Source organism: Ochotona princeps, chromosome 12, assembly GCF_030435755.1.
Source record: "Ochotona princeps isolate mOchPri1 chromosome 12, mOchPri1.hap1, whole genome shotgun sequence".
NCBI classification, from domain to species: domain Eukaryota; kingdom Metazoa; phylum Chordata; class Mammalia; order Lagomorpha; family Ochotonidae; genus Ochotona; species Ochotona princeps.
Genome location: NC_080843.1, coordinates 67,341,945 through 67,367,449, shown reverse-complemented (window position 1 = coordinate 67,367,449; position 25,505 = coordinate 67,341,945). Strand labels below are relative to the sequence as shown.

At 47.1% G+C, this 25,505-nt stretch overlaps 2 protein-coding genes across 4 annotated transcripts in view; one reads left to right on the top strand and one right to left on the bottom strand.

The window, feature by feature from the left end:
• ZDHHC20 (zinc finger DHHC-type palmitoyltransferase 20) overlaps positions 1-25,505 on the bottom strand; it is an 88,921-nt gene that overhangs the window by 48,387 nt on the left and 15,029 nt on the right. The window contains exon 1 of one of the 3 annotated variants that reach the window (XM_058670982.1): positions 20,106-20,212. The exons of the other annotated variants lie outside the window; for them this stretch is intronic. The gene's annotated coding sequence lies outside the window, so the exon portion shown is untranslated. Of the gene's footprint in view, positions 1-20,105; positions 20,213-25,505 lie in introns of those variants that run through there. 3 annotated transcript variants of the gene reach the window in all.
• LOC101518983 (anaphase-promoting complex subunit 10-like) lies at positions 13,994-14,654 on the top strand. Its single transcript, XM_004577584.4, has 2 exons — positions 13,994-14,390; positions 14,423-14,654. Exons 1-2 carry the CDS (start codon positions 14,065-14,067, stop codon positions 14,652-14,654), a joined length of 558 nt encoding a protein of 185 aa, XP_004577641.2. The 5' UTR covers positions 13,994-14,064.

Genomic DNA, 25,505 nt, shown 5'->3' with positions numbered 1-25,505 from the left:
GACGGATTTTGTTTTTTAAATCCAGTCTACTAATCTATGACGTTTCATTGAGCTTAAGCAATTTACATTCAGGGTTAATATGTATGAGTGGTACTTTGGTTCCGTAATTTTAGGAATGGGTTGTTCACTGGTTTAGTCTTCTGTTGTCATTTTACTGGGATGTTCTTCCCGTTTGCCTTTGGTTTTGGTAGGTGCTATTCCTCTTCTCTGTCAAGAGAACATCTTGAAGTATCATTTGTAGGGCAGGTTTGAAAGAGGCAAATTCTTTTAACTTTTCTTTACTGTGGAAGAATTTTATTTCATTTTCAAAGACAAAAGAAAGCTTTGCTAGATATGTTATCCTAGGCCGACAATTTTTTTCTTTTAGAATCTGGAATATGTTACTCCATTCTCTTTTGGCCTGTAGAGTTTCCTGTGAGAGGTCTCCTGTGAGCTTAATTGGCATTCCTTTATATGTCAATTGACTCTTTTCACGTGCACATTTCAGGATCTTTTCCTTACGTTCAATCAAAGAGAGCTTGATGATCATATGTCGTGGTGAAGATCGCTTTTGATCAAGCCTGTTGGGAGTTCTGTGCCCCTCCTGAATCTTGTTTCCCAATTCTTTCTCCAGATTAGGGAAATTTTCCTTTATCATTTCATTAAATACATTTGCAAACTCAGCTTCTCTTTCTGCACCTTCTGGGACTCCCATAACTCCTATATTTGGCCTTTTAATAGTGTCTTTCAATTCTTGAATACTTTTATTGGCCTGATACAGCTCTGCTTCCAGCTTTTTGTTTGCTTCCCTCTGATGACAGGAAATATCTTCCAATTCTGAAATTCTTTCTTCTGCTTGCTTCATTCTATTTTGGAGACTCTCCATTGTACTTTTAATTTGCTCTACTGTGTTCTTAACTTCTGATATACCAGCCTTGATTTGCTTTATTGCTTCCTTAAATTCTTTGAACTCTTGTATGTGCTTCTCATTGTTGATCAGAAGCTTTAAAATGAGTTTTATGAATTCTGTGTGCCCCATTTTCTCGATGTCTTCCTCAGTTAACTCTGAGGTTGACAAAGGCTTTTGCTCCTTTGCAGGGGAGTCGTCAGTTATATTCATTGTGCCTTTGTCTCTTCTTTTGCTCTTGGTCATTGTACTTCTGGTTAGCAGATTCTTCTGCTTGGGGCAGGTTTCTAACCTGTGTGACCCACAGGTTTACAATGCGATTTTACTTATTGCAGTTGGTACACAACTCTTTGCTTGCAGCCACTTGTGCCACAACCTCCAGCAAGTTCCAGGTCTGGGTTCTTCTGTTAGATTTCCACAAAGAACTCCATAGCTCCAGCTCCTGGTTCACCACTCTCCACCTCCTGTGATACCATGCTGAGGCTGCACCATTGTCTCTGCAACCTTTTTCCCACTTTTGGTTTTAGCAGGTCCCAGGATTAGAGAGACACCAGGTGTCCTATATAGTTAGGTTGTTGGTGGTACTGAATCTTGCCAGAACCTGTTGGCCATTAGGTCTGAGGGCCACACGGACCTATTTTGACCGGTACAATGCCAAAGGCGGTATTATTTCCCTGTGGGGCTAGTGCAATCCACGGACCTCAGTGAGTTCTCGCGAGCTCAGCACATGCACAGTTCACTGTTGTCCCCTGTAGTTCTAAAGCTATTGCCATAGTGTACTAAATGGCGCCTGATGTACCACTACTTCAGTTCTTGATCTGCTGGCCGTCAGGTCTGAGTGCTACCCAGACCTGTTTTGGGTGGAACCTGTAGAATGCGATGTTGATGCAGTTCACCAAGTCAGAAATGAGCTCACTCCCAGCTCAGCGCATGCTCAGTCCTTTCCCTTGCCTTTGCCTCCTTACACAAAATGGTGCCCAATTCAGCTCTTGGGAGCTGACTGGGCTATGAAATCCACCCTGTTCTCGCACTGTCCGTCTGGGATCTGCTACTCTGTTTCTGCTCCTGGTCAAATCAAACGGACCAGCTGGACGGACAGTTCTTTGTCTGGGTTCACCTCCCAAGCTCCCAGTGAAAGTCGCTTCCCACCTGGTTGCTGGTGAAGTTCTGGCTGCTGGTGGAGTTCAGATCGCTGTTTGCTGAATGCTGCTGGAGTATCAGTCACTGCAACACCACACTGTTCTGTCCGCTGCTTTCCTGTGTCTGTCAGTTTCCAGGTACCCCTCTGCTGTTGTTCTGTCCTTTCCTATTTCCTGGAATATGTCCTCTCTGTTTCATCCTGATTAAATGTTCCTCCGTCCATTTAAACGTGTCCTTACCCTATTCCGCCATCTTGATTCTCCTCTGCACTCCAACATGTGATCAGACCAATCATACATTTTTATGGTGTAAAATGTGATAAATGAATTCATCCACACCATGACCTCAAACCAAGGTTAACATTTCCAATTCCTTTACATTTGGAGCCTCAAAATTGGGTCTGGCACCCCAGCTCACCAGGTTAATCCTCCATCTTTAAGTGCCAGTATTCTACATGGGCGTCGGTTCTAGTCCCCGCTGCGCTGCTCCAATTGATATCCAACTCTCTGCTTATGAATTGGGAAAGTGCCCAAGATGGCTTAAATCTTTGGGACCTTGCACCCATGTGAAACCCGGAAGAAGCTCCTGGCTTCAGACTGGCTCAGCTCCAGCCATTGTGGCCATTTGGGGAGTGAGCCATTGATGAAAGATTTCTCTCTCTCTCTGTAATAAACTTTAGAAGGTTTATTATCTACTGTAAATGACAGCTGCCCTATTGCTCTGTGGAGCACCTGAACTTGCCTCTATCCAACCATATTGTGATACAGGTTATTCAGCATTTCTCTATCCCTAGCTTGACTGCCCTTCTTCATCTCTGTTCGGCTCTCTTCTTTAAGATCAATTCTTTTAGTTTCTGCACCTGCGAACATGTATTAGGTAAATCTATTTCTACAAAAGAAAATGGAAATAATTTGTGTAATTTTCAGAGTGTGCTTTCTCTCTGAACACTCAGGTTTTTAAAAAATGTTTCTTTTTTACTTCTGATGATGTTTACATAGTTGACCAGGGTGGGAAGGGTCGAGGACTAGGGGAGTGTGAGTGAGACCACTGTTTCCAAACCTTCCCCCTCTTCCTCCTGTATATGAGGGTAGGAAGGAAACTAGGGGAGAAGCCACACCCAGCCTCCCCGCCACCCCAGAACCCGGGGATGCCATCTCAGGGTCCCTGGTGTCCCAGGGCTCTGCTCAAGTGGCTTCAATAGTTCTAAAATGCTGTCTATCTCATCACTACAAGAACGAGAAAATCCTTCCAAGATCCACTGGCTGACAGAGTCTACCCCAGAGTCTCCATTCACCCAGATATTTGCTGTCAAAACTTGGCTGGGCAGATTGAGCACTTTTCTGGCCTCCTTCTTCTGCTATGGTACCAGATGTGCTTTGCAGGCTCCAATGAACTGTCACATATTCTGTGTGCATCTGAGCATGCCATCCACTGCTCCATCTTAATTAACCACTAAGGAGGTCCAATTTTAGCACATGCGCTCCATGGTCAGACCACAGGTCCTACCACTCTCCTCACGGCTGGAGTTTTGAGTCCAGCAGTTCAGCTGGGGGAATCCCCACAGAAACCTAATCTGAGGCGATCCCAGCCCTGACTCTTGTGTTTGCCAACACAGAGTCCTACTCAGTCCCTCCTGTGTGTCAGTCTACACACACACATGGGGATTTGCAATTGTTGGGTCAGTTCTATTTCCAAACCCTTCTTTTATGTAAACTAATGGATGTTGTGACCCAGCCCATTCCTGCCCATCACACACTCGGCCCTCATGTTCACCAGTGGGAACTGTAGCCAAGTTGGTGTGACCCCCAATGAACCCAACTAAGCTTGCCACCACCCCTGGTTCCTATGCTTGCCAGTGTGTGCAGCAGACTGACCCAGTCGGTCCTGCACCCCATTCATCTCTGGTATACATCAATGGGGGGTTGAAATCTAGCTCAACTCAACCAATCCCTCTATCCAGCCCACACTCCTACTGGCAGGTGCCACCACCTGTCTGGCCAGTCTAGCCCCCAGCTCTGGTTCTCATGTTCACCAGAAAGAGTTGCAGCTGATCAGAGAGGTGCAAGAGTTTCCCTAACAGGCCCACTACCAGGCTCTTGTACTTGTTAGGTGGTTCTGCAGTCGTGCCTGACAGGATTGGCACTCAGTCCCAGCACTTGCCAGCTGAAGCTGCTGCAAAGCCCAATTAACCTGCATTTACTTCAGCTCATGCTTGCTCCAGTGGATACAGTCTGTTAGCTCCGTATGGGTCTCCCCCAATCCCTCTTGGCATGTCTACCCCAGGTCCCAGTACTCATGATCACCAGTGGAAGCAGTGGCCCAGCAGGGGAACCCTCCCCGCCTCCAGTCTCATGTGAGCTTGTAGGTTCTGCGGTCCAGTCTGGCATGAGCCTCACCTCAGTGGTTGCCAGTGGATACTAGAGCCTGGCCTGGTCCAGAATGCCCTTAGTTTCAGCTCAAGCTGGTGAGTGCTGCCACCTAGCCTATCCCAGCCAGCCCCGGTCCTGGCCATAATATGGACTGGCTGGTTTTGCAGCCGAATTCAGCCTGTCCTGCACCCTATCCTGGTTCTGATTTGCCAGTGGCTGCCCCCATTTATGCTAGCAGGTGCTGTGACCTGGCATGGTCTGGGATGTTTCTGCTCTTGATTCTTGCACTCACCTGCAGGGACAGCCTCAGAACAAAGGAGTTCCCCAAGTTCCTCTATCAGGTCTCCTCACAGTGGTAGATTTCACATACATTGGTGGGTCCTTGGCTCAGATTGACCTGCGTCTACCTCCTGTCCTGGCAGGAACAGTGGCCTTGCCCAACTGACCTACACCTGTTCCAGAACTTACTGTTGATTGCTACAGCCCAGCCACAGCTCGTCCACATCCAGATACAGCTCTCGTGTGGCTCAGTGGGTGCCAAGACCTAGCCCAGCTTGTCCTACGTTATCTTGGCTCTCATAAGTACCAGTGATGCTGAAGTCAGACACACTCTGGCACACCCCAGATCTAGTCCACACCCATGCCTACGGACACTAGTCATGTCCTGCCCAGATCACTGTCCCCATTCTGACTCTTGCGCTCACCAGTAGAAACCACAACTAAGCCGGGGCATGCCCTTAGCTCCCCAACCAGGCCTGTTCCCAGCCACAGATCTTGCATGTGCCAGTGGTTGTTCTGACCCAGCTTGGCATAGCCCATCCCCCATATTGTGCCATTGGATGCTGCAACCTGACCTGTCCCAGCCTGCCCCTAGTCCCAGCTCTCACAGGCAAGTGCTACAGCCTAGCCCTACACAGTAATCTTCCAACCCTGGTTCATGCAAACCGGCAGGTGTGATAGGCTAGCCCAGCATGACTCGCATTCCAGCCTGGCTCCTGCCCTGTCCTCCTCTCTCCAGAACCAACCTACACACTTGCTGACAAGTGGAGCTACCTTGCCCGGCCTGACCAATACCTAGGCCTGACCAACGTGCTCACCAGTGGGAGCTACAGCCCACAAGGGGAGTTTCTTAAGTTCCCCCACCAGGTCTACTCCCAGAACTAGATCTCACATGTGCCAACAGGTACCAGGTCCTTACCCAGCATAGTCTGTTCTCTCTATCCTGACCTTTGTAGGAACTGGTAGCTGTTGTGGCCCAGCCCAACCCAAACCTTACTCTAGGGTGTGCCTGCAGGTACTGCAGCCTGGACCTGCCCAACCTGTACCTAACACCAGTAGCCTTGAGTGTCAGGAGCTCCATGGTCATTCCTAGCTCAGACTGTCACCACACCCAGCTCTTAAGCAAATAGTGGATATTGCTGCTGCACAGGGGTGGGCCCACATATTCTCCACAGAATTTGCTCCCAGACCTGGTTCTCTCATGTGCTGGTTAGTGTCATCACCCAGCCTAACATTACCTGTCCAATGTTCTGACTCACTGTGTGACACTGGGATCTAACCCTGCCAGGCAGGTCCCCAGCCCCAGCTGTAGTATGCACCGACATTAATCAGCTGTAATCCAGGCTAACTAGTCCAACTGAGAACTCCTACAAGGCCTGGTACATCTCTCTAACCCATAAAAGTCTTGCAGCAGGCCTGGTGCCGTGGCCTAGCAGCTAAAGTTCTCGCCTTGAATGCACCAGGATCCCATATGGGCACCAGTTCTAATCCCGGCAGCTCCACTTCCCAACCACCTCCCTGCTTGTGACCTGGGAAAGCAGTCGAGGACGGCCAAAAGCTTTGTGACCCTGCACCCATGTGGGAGACCTGGAAGAAGTTCCTAGCTCCTGGCTTTGGATTGGCACAGCACCGGTTGTTGCACTCACTTGGGGAGTGAATCAATGGACAGAAGATCTTCTTCTCTGTCTCTCCTCCTCTCTGCATATCTGACTTTGTAATGAAAATAAAATAAATCTTAAAAAAAAAGTCTTCGCTGGTTCTAATCCCGGCAGCTCCACTTCCCATCCACCTCCCTGCTTGTGGCCTGGGAAAGCAGTCAAGGACGGCCCAATGCTTTGGGACCCTGCACCCATGTAGGAGACCTGGAAGAGGTTCCTGGTTCCCGGCTTCGGATCGGCGCACACCGGCCGTTGTGGCTCACTTGGGGAGTGAATCATCAGACAGAAGATCTTCCTCTCTGTCTCTCCTCCTCTCTGTATATCTGACTTAGTAATGAAATAAATAAATCTTTAAAAAAAAAAAGTTTTGCAGCTTCCTTCGTCCAAATCGCTGGGTCTCCGCCCCGTCTCTTACCTCAAAGTACAATAACCTTTTTGATGGGAATCCCTCAGAACACTTTCCTCATCTGCAACATATTCCCTCACAAGTCTTCCCGGACAAATATCTCCTTATGTCCCTCCATGATCAATCCTTGAACCACATACGGTGGGAAATCTCCACGCTTGCTCTGCCTGCCAGACATGAGGTCTCATCACGCCCCCAATGGCAGCATCCCCCAGCACCCCCACAAGCACAGGGCTGGGCCTGCCCTCCCCACAGGCAGCCAACTGCATGGGGACTGCTTGCCATGAAGCCAACACTCACGCATTTAAGAAATTAAGTACACAAAAGTCAGTGTTTACTTCTCTTATATTTTCTTTTTTCCCCCAAAATTTATTTACTTTTATTGGAAAGGCAGATTTGCAGACACACATACAGAGAGAAGATCTTCTGTCCACTGGTTCACTCCCCAAGTGGTCATAATGGCCAGAGCTGAGACAATTCAAAGTCAGAAGCCAGGAGTTTCTTTGGGGTCTCCACATAGGTGAACGTTCCCAAGGACCTAGCCCATCTTTCACTGCTTTCCCAGGTCTCAAGCAATGAGCTGGACAGGAAGTAGAACAGCCAGGATATGAACCTGTGCCCATAGGAAAGCCAACACTTTGAGGTGGAAGATTAGCTAGTTGAGCCAATGCATCGGCCCATACTTCTCTTACATTTTCTTCCATCTTGTATCACTATTTTGTTTAATACATCCAACCAGACAGGCTGGTAGCCAAGCGGCTAAAGTCTATACCTTACATGTACCAGGATCTCATATGGGCACTGTTCCAGCAACCCCACCTCCCATCCAGCTCCCTGCTTGTGGCCTGGGAAAATAGCAGAGGACAGACCAAAGCTTTGGGATCCTGTGTCCACGTGGGAGACCCAGAAGAGGCTCCAGTCTCCTGGCTTTGGGTCAGCTCAGCTCCAGCCATTGCGGTCACTTGGGGAGTGAATCAACAAGAGATCTTCCTCTCTTTCCCTCTCCTCTCTATATATCTGCATATCCAATAAAAATGCAAATATATATATACACTACTGAGTCTTTTTCAAACCTGTCACCTCTTCTTCAATACTTCCCTCTTTCCCTTCCTTCGACGCAGCAGCACAAGCTGTTTTCATCAGCCGTTGACTGGACCCTGGCCAGCAGCTAGTCTGACGGCTGCACCTGTCAGTGCAGCTCTGCACTCGGAATCCCGTTCACAAGCAAACCCCAAGTCCACAGAGGAGCTAACTGCAGGCCGCTCCGCCAGCTACCATCTAGACAGTCTTCTCCAGTCTTTGTTACTGCACATATTTCTCGTCTACGTATTCTAAATAAATACATGTAGCAGAGTCAGATGCACTGGCTCCTTCCCAGCTCACTGGCGAGCACAGTCTGAATCCCGGCTCCAGGGGAGTCCTGCCTGTCTCTCTTTAGGCAGATCAGTGTGTACTTCATGTCAGCACTGATCACTCTCATCTCTGACATGCCGTTTCTCTCTCTTTGAAGTGACTGTTTTTTATTAAAATATACTTTAAAAATATTTGAAAGGCATGCTGACAGAGAGTGAGAGTGTATCTACTTGTATTCTCCCAAATGGCTGTCAAAAGCTGGGGCTGGGCCCGGTGCAGTGGCCTAGCAGCTAAAGTCCTCGCCTTGAACGCACCAGGATCCCATATGGGCTCCAGTTCTAATCCCAGCCGCCCCACTTCCCATCCACCTCCCTGCTTGTGGCCTGGGAAATCAGTTGAGGATGGCCCAAGGCCTTGGAACCCTGCACCCGTGTGGGAGGCCTGGAGGAGGTCCCTGGTTCCCGGCTTTGGATCGGCGTAGCACCAGCCGTTGCGCTCACTTGGGGAGTGAATCATCAGACAGAAGATCTTCCTCTCTGCCTCTCCTCCTCTCTGTATATCTGACTTTGTAATAAAAAAATAAATCTTGAAAAAAAAGCTGGGGCTGATTAAAAATAATGAAATGATACAAATTGCAACTACTAGATGGTCCCAACTAGAGATTATGCTCAGTGAAATAGGTCAATCACAAAAAGAGAAATATCATGTTCTCTCTAATATAAGAAATCCATCAGGCAAATTGGAATGTATAGTGGTGGAGTAATGGAGACTACCATAATCAGAAGTGAAGACACAACGCAACATGCATCTCTGCTTGCAAACAAAACACGGACTCCCCACGAAAGTGTTGGATATATCTAGACAATGGGTTGATTGTCTCACATTGTCTGTATCAGAAATGTCGGGGCACACTTCCTGTAGCCCTGGACTCTTTGTGCCCTAATCAACTACGTAAAGATTATCAACACAAAATAATTACAAAAATAAAGATACAGGAAGAAAACTAAAATGAAAGTAATTATCTCATCAAATTTTCTCCATTCCTCGACCCTTCCCACCCTAATCAATGGTTTACATGGCTTGTCTTTTATTTTCAACTATGTAAATATCATCAAAAATAAAATTTTAAAATATACCAAAAAAAAAACCTTTTGGCATCCTTGAGAAAAGAAAAGCTGGGGCTGGTATCTGGGCGAATGAAAACTCTAAGGTGGAGTGTGTCAGCCAATGGACCTTGGAAGGATTTCTTCATCCTTTGGATCGGCAAGATCAGCAGCATTTCAGAACTTTCAAAACCACTTGAGCTGAACCCTCAGAGCATGCTCCACACCAGGGCCCCTGGGATGGCACCGGCTGGATGTGTACCATGCCCAGGTACTGAGGCAGTTGGGATGCTGGGTGCGGCTTCTCTCCCTATTTCCACCCCCTTCCCGCAGATGCAGGAGGAAGAAAAAAACATTTGGAAACAGTGGTCTCATACATTTTCTCCTCGTCCTTGACTCTTTCCACCCTGATCAACTATGTAAACATCATTAAAAAAAAAATAAAGGAGAAAAAAAAAAGAAAAGAAAAAGGAAAAGGAGAAGCTAGGCTGAAGCCAGGAGTCTGGAAGTCTTCCACGTGAGTAGAGGGGACCAAGTATTTGGATCACTCCCACTGTCTTCCCAGGTGCCCCAGCAGGAATTTGGATTAGAAGTGGAGTAGCTCAGCACCCATGGGTGTTCGTGAGAACCAGGGTAGGTGTGGTACGGGCTAGGCTAGGTCTCTGCCCATGGTGAGCCATGTATGAATTGTTTCTGGGTGTGGACCAGGCTTAGGGGCTGTCACACCCAACAGTAAAAACTGGGATGGGTGCAAGCCGGTCAGGAAAGGCCACTGCTCCTGCTAGGACAGGAGATGGACTAAGTAGGGGTGGCCCATGGACCCACTGGTGTGCGTGAGATCTGGCACTGGAAGAGGATCTGATGCAGGAACTTAGGTAACTCCTCTGTCAGGACACAGTCCCTGCTGGTGAGGGTCTCCTCAGTGTCTTAGATGGAGCAGTGGACAGCATATCCAGATGCACATGGAGGATATGGCAGTACACTGGAGTCTGCGGAGCACACCTGGTACCATGGCAGAGGACAGAACAAATTGATCAAGTGTTGGCAGTGAATAACTGGGCAAACAGAGACTCTAAGGTAGACTGTGTCAGCCAGTGGATTCTGGAGAGATTTCACTGTGCTTGGAGTGGCGAGATCGGCAGTAATTCAGAACTGTTCAACTATTGAAACCTCATGAGCGGGACCCCTAGAGCATGCCTCACATCGTGAATTCTGGGGTGGTTTTGGATGGCTGTCCTCCATCCCAGGGTGCAGAGGCATTTGGGAGGCTGGGTGTGGCTTCTCTCCTTGTCTCCGCCCTTCCCCCAGATACAGGAAGCAAAAAAAGAAAACGTGGAAATGGTGATCTCACTCAACTTCCTGTAGCCCTAGTCCCTAATCACCCTCATAAACTATGTAAAAATCATCAAAAATAAAAATAACTAATAACTTAAGAAAAAAAGAACTAACACTCTGGCAATGGATGCCAACATCACAAATAACACCTAAACCCGCAATGCTACTTCACTGCAGTTAGTTTTTAAGGGAAAAAAAAAAATTTATTTTCGGCCCAATGCGGTGGCCTAGTGGCTAAAGTCCTCACCTTGAATGCTCCAGGATCTCATATGGGTGCCAGTTCTAAACCTGGTGGCCCTACTTCCTTTTCAGTTCCCTGCTTGGGCCTGGGTAAGCAGTCGAGGACGGCCCAAAGCCTTGGGACCCTGCACCTGCATGGGAGACCCGGAAGAGCTCCTGGCTCCTGGCTTTGGACTGGCGCAGCACTGGCCGTTGCAGTCACTTGGGGAGTGAATCAATGGACGAAAGATATTTTTCTCTGTCTCTCTTCCTCTCTATACATATGTTTGACTTTGTAGTAAAAAAAAAATTTGTAAATCTTTAAAAAAAAAGTATTTGAAAAAAAAGCAAGCAAGCTCCTCCACCTGCTGGCACAAACTCCTCAAATGTCCACAATGATTCCTGCTGGTCTGAGGCTAAAGCTGGGAATCAAGCAGTCAACTCAGGGCTCCATGGCGGTGGCAAGAGTTCCATTTCTTGGGCCATCATGGCTGCCTCTAAGTCGCTGGAGTCAGGAGCTGGAAGTCATGAACCCAGGCTCTCTGACGTGACATGTGGCCACCCCAACTGGTGGGCGGAGGGTCCTTTTGTCCCTCAAGAGCTGCATGCTCCCAGAAGTGTGGAATCATGTCTTAGAGCATTTGTAACCCTCAAAACTACCATTAGCTCCAGTTTACAAAGAAGTTATCTCTGGCTCCAAATACTAAAATGCTTTACCTAAGGTCACAGAGTTAACATGCATGGTGTGGACAGAATTTGAACTAAAGTATGTTCAAATTTGTTTTCTTTCTTATAGTGTCTCCCATTTTATTCCTTGTTTTAGACTCAAAGTGTGGTGCAGAGCAGCAATGCTTAAAAAATATTTAAGTCTCCGGCGGCGTGGCCTAGCGGCTAAAGTCCTCGCCTTGAACGCACCAGGATCCCATATGGGCTCCAGTTGTAATCCTGGCAGCTCCACTTCCCATCCAGCTCCCTGCTTGTGGCCTGGGAAAGCAGTTGAGGACAGCCCAAAGCTTTGGGACCCTGCACTCGCGTGGGAGACCTGGAGGAGGTTCCTGGTTCCCAGCTTCCGACTGGCACAGCACTGGTCTTTGCAGTCACTTGGGGAGTGAATCATCGGATGGAAGATCTTCCTCTCTGTCTCTCCTCCTCTCTGTATCTGACTTTGTAATAAAAATTAGTAAATCTTAAAAAAAATTTTAAGCCCATATTCATTTTTTCCCCAAAACTTGATAAAACAGGATACTTCCTTAATGAAAATATATATATATATATATATATATATGTAATATAAGTTCACAAACCAGCATAATTAAATGAGATAATATCCAGCAGTATTATCATTAAAGTCAGGAACAACAGAGCATGTTCACAATTGGTAGTCCTTGAGAAGGCAAAGACAGACACTGTTGCGGACAGCTGCAAGCCTCTCTCAGCCATCGCCCAACTTTCAGGGCCTGCAGTTATGTGATACTGTGCTGATCACCTCTGATCGCACATGACATTTTCTATTTGCCTGCTGCTACACTACAAGATTATAATTTTCTGTGTATGCCATGATGTGAAAGTGACTGGGGAGCAATATACTAGCCACACAATTATAAAACAGAAACAGCTTTGTGGCATAAAGATTGGAAAGGCAAACACTGGGTCCAGCATCTACATGGTGCTGGCTCAAGTCTCGGCTGCTCTACTTCCAAGGCAGCTCACTCCTACCGAGCCTGGGAAAGCAGCAGAAGATGGCCCAGGTCCTTGGGTCCCTGCAGCCATGTGGGAGACCTGGGTGAAGCTCTCACCAGCCCTGGCCGTTGTGGCCATTTGGGGAGTGAACCAGTAGATGGAAGGTCTCTGTCTCTCCCTCTCTTTCTAACTGTGCCTTAAAAAGAAATACAATAAATGTTTGTAAAAAAAAAAAAAAAAGGCAAATGTTATCACTCTTGCTACTACAGTCACTGACAAAGCAAATAATTAATATATATGCATGACGTGATAGTGTATAAAAGCTGATACACAGCAATTAGTAGCTTTCTTGCACACATGAGGTCACTATACAAAAGTTACAATAAAAAAAGCTTTATGTAGAAGCAACCAAAGAACAGAGGTATAAATGAGTAATCTACACAGAGAACTGTGTCGATGCTTCTAAAGGACACACAGAATTTGCATAAATGGAGAAGCAGTGTTCTTGTAAAAGGTAAGTCATCAAGACCCCTAAGTTAACCTGTGAGTTTAGTTTGATCTCAACAAAACTACTAACAACAACAACAAAGCCCACTGAGTCTGAAGCCTGGTTTCGTAACTGAGGGTCTGCATAGCAGGACAGAGTGCAGTGTCTGTGTGCTAATACACCATGACTTCTAGAACATCCAGCTCCCTGCTTGTGGCCTGTAGGATGTTTCTCAAGACATCTGAGCTATCCAGAAAGTTGCCATCCTAGGCTTCTGAGAGAGAGAGGGAGAAGAGATGAACCTTCCATCCTCTGGTTCACTCCCCCGGTGGTCTCAGCAGCCAGGACTGGCCCAGGCTGAAGCCAGGAGCAGGCGCTTCATTCAGGTCTCCAACATGAGCGCAGGGTCCCAAGGAATTGGACCTTCCTCTGCTGCTTTCCCAGGCTCATTAACAAAAAGCTGGATCTGAAGTGGAGTAGCCAGGGCTCAAACCAGTAATGAGCATGTGGTGCCGGTACTACATGCAAGACAGCAGGTTAAGCTAGTTCCCAGATTTAAATTTTTTAAACCCAAAATCAAACTATGTAAGTTCAATTAGAAACCCGGATATGTATAATTTTGGGGATTAGGTTTTTCAGACAATGACATAAAACCTAGATGCCATTACAAAAAGACTGATACAGGTCCCGACGCTGTAGCCTAGCAGCTAACGTCCCTGCCTTGCATACGCCAGGATTCAATGTGGGTGCTGGTTTTAATTCTTGTGGGCCAACTTCCCATCCAGCTCCCTGCTTGTGGCCTGGGAACGCAGCTGAGGACAGCCCATAGCCTTGGGACCATATACCCAGAAGAGGACCCAGAAAAAGACCAGAGACCCAGAAAAGGCTCTTGGCTCCTGGCTTCGGATTGGCTCAGCTTTGGCTGTTGTGGCCCTTTAGGGAGTGAATTAGCGGATGGAAGATCTTCCTCTCTCTCCTCCTCTCTGTATATCTGACTTTGTAATAAAAATAAATAAATCTTTTTTTAAAAAAAAAGACTGATACATCTGATTACATAAAAAACTATACAAGACGGCGGGGTGGGAGTGGCGCAGAGCTGCGGGAGCGGGAACTGTGGCCTGCGGGATCTGGAAGGCAACTCTTTAAAAAATGACGACACCAAACAAGACACCTCCTGGTGCTGACCCTAAGCAGCTGGAAAGGACTGGAACAGTACAGGAAATTGGGTCACAAGCTGTTTGGTCACTCTCGTCTTGCAAACCAGGATTTGGAGTGGATCAGTTAGGAGATGACAATCTTGAAACTTACTGGCAGTCAGCTGGCTCCCAGCCTCATTTAGTGAACATCCAATTCAGGAGAAAAACAACAGTGAAGACATTATGCATTTACGCAGACTACAAATCTGATGAAAGCTATACTCCAAGCAAGATCTCAGTCAGAGCAGGAAATAATTTTCACAATCTTCAAGAAATTCGGATTCTTTTGGATAGTACTGACATCTTAGCAAGCAACTTGAATTGGTGGACCCAAGTGGCTGGACACATGTTCCTTTAACTGATAATCATAAGAAGCCAACAAGCATGTTCATGATCCAGATTGCTATTCTAGCCAATCACCAAAACGGAAGAGATACCCACATGAGACAGATTAAAATATACACACCAGTGGAGGAGAGCTCCATTGGTAAATTTCCTAGATGTACAACTATTGATTTCATGATGTATCGTTCAATAAGGTGACTTTAAAATGGAACAGATGTCATTAAACGTACTTTTGTTTTATCCTGTTATTGAAAAAAAATTATACAAGAAAATGAACACCAACAATAAATCAAAAAAACAATTCTTAATGTTGAATACTAATTTACTTTTCGCATTTTTTCTCAATACACAAAAGCTTGTACATATTTCATCACATTTCTCTAAAAGATCTCATGTTTTTGATGTTGTTAGAAAAAGAATTTGAAGGCAGGGAGACAGACGGAGTGAGATTTTCTATCAGTTGGTCAATGTCCACAACAGGCAGTGCTGGGCAAAGCTGAAGCCAGGAGCCCAGAGCTCCATGCAGACCCTGCACTCCCTGGTACCCACCTGCCCAGGATGCATATCAGCAGGAAGCCAGATCAGAAACAGCAGTCACCCACCCCAGCACTACCACCTTCAGCCACTGCACCAAACACCTGCCCAAATCTCCATGTTTAATTGCTCATGCTGTCTTTAGAAATGCAACAAAGTTTTGCTTATTCATCTTGTATCCTGTGACTTTGCTTTTTAATAGAATCTTCCCTATGAAGGATTAGTCTGGTAATCAACTTTTTCTCTTTCAAAAAAAAAAAAAAAAAAACCTCTCATGAGTGTATAGTTCTATTTCCAATAAAAATTCAAATCTACACAAGTTTTATTTAACATTGTCTAACATTTGAATCTCCCTTTTCCCACTGAGATTCCTATTTGTCAAGGCCACAAGGGATAAAGATTAGAATATCCCATTATGTTAACCGAGCAATCAACAGATAATGAGACCAGCAAGTAATACCACATGCAAGTTTAAGCAATTTTTCCCATAAGTTCTTCATTCTCTAATACTTGTGCTGTCTCTACATTGTTAAGGCATATATTTACTACCACTAGAAACTTACTTTCTCTTCCTTATAATCTTTGGTTTGGGGTCTACAGGAAGATAGTTAATGTTTCTATCAGGGTTCAAGTTGTATCTCTGCCTGTAGTCACTTTGATGGTCTGAAGCCCACTCTTACTTCCATCAAGCTAGTCGGCTACAGATGTTAGTCAAGACGTTGCATTTTTATGCAGCGATGTATGGCAATTCAAAAGTCATCTTCCCAGAATCCTATGCTGGCGGCTTTCTGAATAGCTCAGAAGTCTTGTGAAACATCCTACAAGTTCTAGAAATCACTGTGCATTAGCACACACACAGTTATTTCTGTGAAGAGCTGCACTGCGTCCCTCTGTGTAGACACTCAGTTGCATAACCAGGCTTTGGACATGTGGGGTGTCTTCAGTTTTTTGCTATTACAAGTTGGCAATAGAAGATCATGTGCATCTGTTACTTGGGGAAGTTTATTTTTGGTGTCGTTTCTCAATTGTGGTATTAACAAACCAAAACAAATCTATGTTTCTAATTTTTTTCCAAAGTCTCTGACACAGGGACTAGAACTCTAACCAGCAGTATGAGACGTGGCAGCTTTGTTGCTATAGCCTGGCTCTCATGTAAACCAGCAGGTGCCATGAGCCAGCCCAGCCTCTCCCATTCCCATTTTGGCTCTCTCTCATGAGCGCCAGGGGAAGCTGGAGTCTAGACCAACTGGCCCAGCCCCTGGATCCAGACCACATGCATGATGAGCCCCAGATCTTGCATGTGTGGGCGGGTGCTTCTACGCAGCCTGACACAGTCCACCCCCAGTCAACGACGGGTGCTGCAGCCTCATTGAGCCTGGACTTCACTAGCCCTGGCTGGCTCTCATGCCAATCAGTGGGTGCAACAGCCTAGTCCAGTGCAGCCCATACCCTGTCCTGGCTCCCACTCACATCCAGGCTCAGTTCTCACGCATTCTACAGCCTTACCTGGCTTGGCCCACCAAACCCTGCTCTTGGGCTCACCAACAGGAGCTGTGGCCTAGCAGAAGAGTTCCTTAAGTTCCCCTGCCAGTTCCCAGCCCTGGATCTCATGTGTGTTGATGGGTGCTAGGCCCCAACTGGCATGGTCTGCCACTTGTCACATCCTTTGCATGTGCTGACACGTGCTGCAGCCTGGCCTGGCCTGCCCCCAGACTCGATTCTCAGGTGCGCCAGTAGCTGCTGCAGCCTGGCCCAGCGTGGCCAGCTCCCGTGAGCATGAGTGAGATGAGTTCTGTGAGCATGCCTGGCTTGGCCCATCATCATCCTTAGCTCTCGTGCAAACCTGTGGGTGCTGTAGTACACAAATCCCCTACAGAATCCACTCCCACACCCAGTTTTCTCACATCCCGGTTGGCACCACAGCGCAGCCTCACATGGCTCAGCCCCTTCCCCGACACACTGGTGGGTGGCAGTATGGCCTAGCCCTGCCAGGCAATATCCCCAAATATTCAGTTTGTAAAATTCATGTTTGGTCCATAATGAAACAACCAAATCCAGGAGAAGGAAAAATATCAAATGAGCCTGAAAAATGTGTGCTGCCAGAAAGCAACGAAGTCCTAAAAATTATGAGAATGTGTGAAATTATGACACAGAAAACAAATTGACAGGACTCTCCCTGGCCAAATTTGGGATAATTTGAGCAGCAAAATAAATGCTGGGTTATAATCCCCAAGTGTATATGGATGTACATGAATGAATCAATCAATAAATTATAAGAGCTGATAAACTGTTCCTTATAGTAATAGCATTCTAATAAATGCAGACGTGATAGAATTTACCAAAAAAAAAAAAAAAAAAAAAAAAAAAAGCAAGAATCCTGGAAAGATGCTTTACAAAGAGTGACTGAAAGCAACAAGGAGTAGGTTATTTAGAGTGGTTCAAAGTGTTTCCACATACGATACTGTCTCAGGCTAGTTTCCCTGAAATCAGATGCTGAGACAGTTTGGGGTCCATACATTCAGCAGGGAACCACACTGTGGAAGGGAGCGGAGGAAGCAGAACTGCACTGAGGGAGAAACATAACTGCGATGCAGCCCTGCTTCTGTCAGCAGCGAAGAGCTGACGTGAGCAGAGCTGCCCAAGTCAGGCGCAGAATGTGGGCTGCTCCAGCAAGGGGGTGACCTCGACCGAGGCGAGTCAAGCTCCAAGACTGGAAGTTGTCTGCCAACCACAGCAATCACAATTGAGCAGCAAGTCTTCCCTGGAATGGGAAATCTGCCTAGAGCATCTCCGAGTTGAGCAGAACACACAGCCATTAGAAAGGGAAACAGACCCTTTCCAGCAGGAAGAAAGCTGATGGCACAAGCAGCGACAGTGTTTCCCTGCCCTTCTTGCTGGAAGCGTCTACTACGAAGCTAATCACCAGCAGGCACGGGATACACCCGCATGGAGGGGCGTTCAGGCACTCAGATTCAAAATAAAAACATAAAGACTGAGGAACCTTTTCAATTTAAAGGACACAGAGACACAGCCACTGTTACAGAAACACACGATCCTAGCGTGGCTTGTGGAGCTGAACAAGGGGCTGAAGGACAACGGAATCCTGCTGAAAGGCCACACATCCTCAACGCCAATCCCCTGCCTCCTGCAACGTCTCTTACTGCATAAGGAAACGTTCTTATTCTTAAAAATAATACTGAAGTATTTAGAGGACACTATATTCGCATCTTCCTCTAACATTCAAGGCAGAGAATGAATGAATTGCAAAGGATTTATGGCAAAATAACAAATGAGGAATCTAGGTGAATGATTTATGACCATGATTTATACTGTTTTTCACAAGCCTGGAATTATTTTCAAATAAAAAGTTAAATATGAAACACACACACACACAATATCCCTTTGTAGTTTATACAGGAATGCAGTGTGGGGTATGGAACTGATTTCATCACTTACCAAATATTTATGCGATTACCTATCTTTTCTTTCATGATGCGAGCTGCTATCTTTATTATATTGTAGTTCCTTTACTTACTATTTCTGAACCCTCTATTCTGTATCACAGGCCAACATATGAATCTGCACCACACACCATCCATGCAGTTTTCTTGCTAAGGCAGGCTTTAGAGCAGTTGTAGGTTTGTGGCCAATGGAATGGAGCAGAGCTTTCTCATACTGCCCTGCCACAGCATCTCAACAGAAGCCTGCTGGCAGGCACGTCCTCATGTTGGGGTCTCCCCTTCTTTAAGTTTTTATTTATTTTGCTTTGAGAAGCAGGAAGAGAGAATGAGGGAGAAAGAGAGAGAGGAAGCAAGCTCTCACCTGCTGTTCGTGTTCCAAATGGCCCTACCGTGAACAAGATCAGCTCTCACAAGCAGGTGGAGGGACCCAACTACTTGAACCCCCACCTGCTGCCTCCAGGAATTCACATTAGCAAGAAGCTGGAGCAGACCTAAGGCATGAGCAGGTACTTCAATGCCGGCTGCAGGCACCTAACTGCTGGATTAAATGTCTGCCCCTCAGGGGTTTCTTAGTTTTTCATTCTTTTTAGTTTGCTTTTCCATACGACATTTAGTATCACTTGTTTTGCACCAGAAAAAAGAAAAAAAAATTTAGTGGGATAAGAATTCATTAATACCTTCGCTTGTGCAGAAGTGGTGTCTTTGGGCGGCGTGGCCTCGCAGCTAAAGTCCTCGCCTTGAACGCCCCAGGACCCCATATGGGCGCTGGTTCTAATCCTGGCAGCTCCACTTCCCATCCAGCTCCCTGCTTGTGGCCTGGGAAAGCAGTTGAGGACGGCCCAAGGATTTGGGACCCTGCACCCGCGTGGGAGACCTGGAAGAGGTTCCTGGTTCCCGGCTTCGGATCGGCACAGCACCGGCCGTTGCGGCTCACTTGGGGAGTGAATCATCGGATGGAAGATCTTCCTCTCTGTCTCTCCTCCTCTCTGTATACTGGACTTTGTAATAAAATAAATAAATCTTTAAAAAAAAAAAAAAAGAAGTGGTGTCTTTGTAATGCCAAGTTGTTCCATCAGTGAACGTGACATATGAATCGCCTTTCCAAGTGTTCAGCTCTGCGCCTGTCAGGAAAGCTCTGTTCTGTGGAGTTGCCTTATTCTCACGTTTGTGCTTAAATTTTTTGCTTGATGTTAATGGATGTTTGATGTTACAGACTTCCAGTATATTTTCAGACTAAATTATCATGAATATGACAAAGTATTGGGTTTTGTCAGCAAGATGGCGCCAAAGGTGAAGAAACTCCCCTGCAAAGCCACCAAGCTGAAGCCGAAGGGGAGGCTCTGAAGGCTGAGAAGGCGATGCTGGACCGTGTCCACAGCCACTAGAAGATCTGCACGTCACCCCCCACCTTCCCGCCGCCCCCCACCTTCCCGCGGCCCAGCACGCTGCGCCTGTGGCAGCAGCCCAAGTACTCTGGGAAGAGCGCCCCCAGGAAGAAAAAACTTGACCACTGTGCCATCAACAAAGACAGAAGACAAAAACACACTCATTTCATTGTGGATGTCAAGGCCAACAAGCCCCAGGTGAACATTAGGACACGAATGCGGCCCAAGCCAACATCCTGAACAGGCCTGATGCAGAAAAGAAGGCGTACATGCGGCTGGCTCCTGCTACGATGCTCTGGATAACACCAACAAAACTGGGGGCATCGAAACTGCATCCAGCTTTCTAAGTCCAAATGTATCTTTTTCACCATAAAAACATAAAAAATATATTGGGTTTTATTTGCTAAGTTTACGTACTGCCATCTTACTCAGTTCTCTTGTTCAGGTTTTCTGGAGTTCTTCAGATGTCAGCATACACCATCACATTATTTCCACATAAAACAGCTCTCCCTCTTCCCTTCCCAATGTACTGCATTTCTGTCTAAATTCTCTTGCTTGAATGTGGCAATTAATTCTGTCAATATGATGTCACACAGCAATGACCAATGTAAACATTCTTTATTCCAGGTTTCAGTAGAACTTAATCGAATACTTGTTGTATAACTTTGAAAATATCCCTTTATTCGTATTTACATAGGTGTTTATGCACATTTGACTTCTAAATTTTTTGAACTTTATTTGAAAGGCAAGAACAGAGGCAGAGTGAAGGCAAGAGTGAGAGAATGAGAGACACAGAGAGAAAGAGGAAGGGGGGAGATAGAGAGGGTGAGAGAGGATGCGACAGGAGAAAGAGGGAGGGAGGGGAAGAGAGAGAGAAAGAGCAAGAGAGAGGGGAAGACAGAGTAAGGAGAGAAGGGGAGGGAGAGAGAAGCAAAGAGAGGGAAAGAGAAAGAGAGAGAGGAAGGGCCTGTGCCCTTTCCCTCTGGCTCACTCCTCAAAGTCCTTTCAGTGTGACCCCTCATCCTGTTCCCACCCCTGGAGCTCTGTTGCTAGTGCTCAACAAGGACCTAAGTAAAAATGCCAAGCCATCTTATTACGGGAACTCTATGGCAAAAAAAAAAAAAATCAGAAAAATGCTACTTAAAATTACAAATTCAGGTATGGCAGGACTTCTTGAAATCTATGATATGCAAATGAGACATATGAATTTTACAGCAGAAATACCACTATGATGGGGTGAAACTGGGTGACAGCTAACATCTCACCACAGTGGTCAGGCTTGCTGGATCGGTGGTGTGGACAGCGCAGAAACAGAGGTCCAGGCACTCCACCCTTCCTCCTCCTCCTGAGCCACTGGCAGTCTAGTGGCAGCTACTATTGCCAAGCTCGGGTAGGCTCGTCTCTTCCCTCTGCTACAGCGGCACCTAGGCAGCCTCGGGGGACCCGGAGACTTGGGCTGGGGGTCAGCAGAGAGGAGCAGGCCTGGAAACTGCCACACAAGTTTGGGTCCTAGGCAGGCAGGGGTGAGGTGAGTTAGGGCCCCAGGCTGGCATGCTGGCATGGTATACTGGCAGACGGGGCTTGTGGACTCATTAAGATGCTTGAGGGGTATTAACCCAGGGCAGCCCAAGTGCCAGAGGGCTGCCACAAGTGCCTTGTGGCCACAGTACTTGCAAGTAAGCGAGGGGGATGAGGCTGAATGGTTTGGAGGATGGCTGCCCTGTGTCATCTCAGGGTGCGCAGTGTGGAGCATGCTCTGAGAGGTTTGGATGGTTCTGAAGTGCTGTTGAATTTGTTGCTGCAAGAATGAGGAAATCCTTCCAAGGTCCATTAACTGACATAGGCCACCTAGAGCCTCCGTTTACCTGGATATTTGCTTGCAACGCTTGCCTGAGGTAGCTACTCAATTCGTTCTGCCCTCCATCCTTTGCTGCGGTACCAGATGTCCTCTGCAGGCCCCAGTGGCCTGCCATGTCTCCCATGTGCATCTGGGCATGCCGTCCACTGCACCGTCTTCAGCAACTGAGGAGGCCCAGTTCTGACTCATGGACAGCAAGGTCAGACCACAAATCCTGCGATTCTCCCCATGGATGGAGTTCTTAGTCCAGCAGTTCAGTTGGGGGGTGGGTCCCCCAAGATCTTGTCTGAGGTGACCCCAGACCTAGCTCCTGTGTGCTTGCCAGTAAAGGGTCTGGCTTAGTCAGTCACCAACATCAGCATGTACACACACTGGTGGTTGTAGCTGCTTAGTCAGTTCTGTCCCCAGCCGCATCTCTTACACAAACCAATGGATGCTGCAGCCCAGACCACTCCTGCCCACCACATACTTGGCCCACATGCATACCAGTGGGAACTGCAGCCTAAATGGAATAACCCTACCAGGCCCGCCCCCAGTATTGGGTCCTGCACCTACCAATATGTGAAGCAGACTGGTCCAGTCTGTCCCACATCCCATTTGGCTTTTGTACACACCAGTGGGTGCTATAGCGTAGCTCAGCTCAACCAACCTCACTATACAGCCCACACTTATGCTGGCAGTTGCTACTGCCTGTCCACCCAGTCCGCCTGCAGCACGAGTTCTCATGCTCACCAGCGGGAGTTATAGCTCATCAGAGAGGTGCCCACAGTTCCCCTATTAGGCACACACCCAGGCCTGAATCTTGCACTTTTGAGGTGGTTCTGCAGTCTAGATTGACAGGATGTGCCCCTATTCCCAGCACCTGCCAGCTGATGTTGTAGAAAAGCTCAACCACCCTGCATTTACTGTGGTTCCTGCATACACCAGTCGATACAGTCGCTTAGCCCAGCCTGGCTTTCTCCCTAATCCAGTGCGCATGCAGGTCAATGGATGTTGTAGCCCAGCCTAGCCTGGCCTGCCCCCAGTCCCAGTTCTCACACTCAGAGCTGTCAAGGTCTGTGGCACCAAGGTGGATGGCTCAATGGGTAAAGAGCCAAGCTGCTTGTGTGGGGGAATCAGAGTAAGCAAAGACACAAGGTCAGAAGCAAAGGGTAGCCTCTAAACTTGGCCTTCATTATGAATGAAGCGGAAACCCACCGATGGGTGCTGAACAGAGGAGTCACAAACTTGACTTGAGTTTGACAATATTCCTCTAGGGCCCAGTGCGATAGTGTAATGGTTAAGGTCCTCGCCTTGAATGGGCCAGGATTCCATATGGGCGCCGGTTCTAATCCCAGCAGCTCCACTTCCCATCCAGCTCCCTGCTTGTGGCCTGGGAAAGTAGTCGAGGATGGCCCAAAGCCTTGGGACCCTGCACCCATGTGGGAGACCTGGAAGAAGTTCCTAGCTCCTGGCTTTGGATCGGCACAGCACCGGCCATTGCGGTTACTTGGGGAGTGAGTCAATGGATGGAAGATCTTCCTCTCTGTCTCTCCTCCTATATGTACATCTGCCTCTCCAATAAAATAAATAAATCTTTAAAAAAAAAAGAAAGAGAGAAAATATTCCCTCTAGCTGTTTGAAGGTTAAGGGAAGAATAATGAACTAAGCTGAGGATGTGAAAGCCTTCTATTATGAGACTATTGCATTCATAAACACAGTATTTATGTCAAGCCTTTGATCTCCGCCCCTCCTTTTAAAGTACTTAAAAAAGTGCACCAGTTATTCATAGAAACTCACAGAATATGTGGGAGACAAAAGGAGGATCGCTTTATACTCAGAGACATACACTACTAGCATTCTCATGTACCTGATGCGATGATTTGCTGGAAGTCCAAGTATACTCTTTCCATTCAATTAAACGTCATCATCCTCATCATGTGGAATTTTAGAAGCTTAATACACGAATTGTTGTAAGCATGTGCTCTCTCACACAGCAGTCTAGCCTGCGCTGCCTTTCAAGACAGCCGGGTGGGGCCCAGCGGCGTGGCCTAGCGGCTAAAGTCCTCACCTTGAACGCCCCAGGATCCCATACGGGCGCTGATTCTTATCCCGGCAGCTCCACTTCCCATCCAGCTCCCTGCTTGTGGCCTGGGAAAGCAGTCGAGGACGACCCAAACCTTTGGAACCCTGCACCCGTGTGGGAGACCAGGAAGAGGTTCCTGGTTCCCAGCTTCAGATTGGCACAGAACTGGCCGTTGCGGCTCACTTGGGGAGTGAATCATCAGACAGAAGATCTTCCTCTCTGTCTCTCCTCCTCTCTGTATATCTGACTTTGTAATAAAAATAAATAAATCTTTAAAAAAAAAAAAGATGGCCAGGTGTTCCAGATGGCCAGGTGTTCCAGAACAGCTAATGCCGAAGATGTGTCAGTACTCGAGGCTTAGGTTCCAGAACCAACACCATTCATCACTTCCACCTCATTCTACGAAGGCAGCCAAATTCCACCTATCACTGGGAACAAATTATTGCAGCTATGTTTTTCAACTTAGCACCCAAAAGAACATGGGGGCTGGACAGGACATAGCTGCAGTGGCCCTGGCGAGGAACAAGCAGGTTTTAGTGTATTTGGTGACAAGATTTTCTGATCAAGAGACCGGAAGGGTAGGACTGTCAATCACTGAGTTATGCTAGGAGCAGGAAGCTCAGAAGAGGAAGATGAAGATCAAGACTGTCTCTGTGGATACGTTAGGTCTGAACGCCTGCTGCTCAGGCAGCACACATGTCAGCAGGCAGACACTGGAGCCGAGACGTCAGCACACCACTGCTTTAGACCATAAAGTGTTTTTTACCATAGAGAAGCAAAGCTTGGATTAATACGCCAGGGCAAACGCTTCCTCACAGTGTGAACTGGTTTCCAAGTTGTCCGATATCTTTTTCTGTCACATTTCCTACCTTTCAAGAAGGAAGTCAAGCCTCAAATAAAGGTCAGTTTATGTGGAAGAAAACATAGAAGATTTATTTTTATTCATTAGACTTGAAACTACTTTGGTTTTTTGGTTTTTGTCTTTTTATTTTTTAAAGATTTATCTTTGTTGGACTGACCCCGTGCAATGGCTCAGTGGCTAAATCATTGCCATGCATGTGCTAGTGTCCCATATGAGCGCCAGTTCATATCCCAGTGGCCCCACTTCCCATCTGGCGCCCTGCTTGTGACCTGGGAAGGCAATCAAGGATGGCCCAAAGCCTTGGCACCCTGCACCCATGTGGGAGACCTGGAAGAGGTTCCTGGCTCCTGGCTTTGGCTCTTCTCTGCCTCAGACATGGCAGCCACTTGTAGAGTGAACCAGCACACGGAAGATCTTTCTCTCTGTTTCTTCTTCTGTAAATCTGCCTTTGCAATAAAAATAAATTTTCAAAAAATATTTATTTTTATTTAAAAGGTAGTTACACAGAGAGGAGACAGAGAATGAAAGAGACAGAGATCTTCCATCTGCAGGTTTATACCTTACATGGTCGCAATGACAAAAACTGGGATGGTCCGAAGCCAGGAGCCAAGAATTTCTTCTGGGTCTCCCATATGCATGCAGGGGAAAGCACTTCAGCCATTTTATGCTACATTCCCAGGCCATTATCAGGAAGCTGGACTGGAAGGATTTGAACCAGTGCCAATGTGGGATGCTGGCACACAGATAGAAGCTTAACCTGGCAGCACTGGCCCCAAGGAAAGAAAAAAATACATATCTTTATACATATAGATGCTGAGCCAATCCAAAGCCAGGAGCCAGGAGCTTCTTCTGTGTCTCCCATGCAGGTACAGGGTCCCAAGGCT

Coding starts and splice junctions, on each gene's coding strand:
- LOC101518983 (XM_004577584.4), top strand. CDS start 14,065: ATGACGACACCAAACAAGACACCTCCTGGTGCTGACCCTAAGCAGCTG. Junction 14,391..14,422: donor CACAATCTTCAAGAAATTCG/GATTCTTTTGGA, acceptor ACATCTTAGCAA/GCAACTTGAATTGGTGGACC.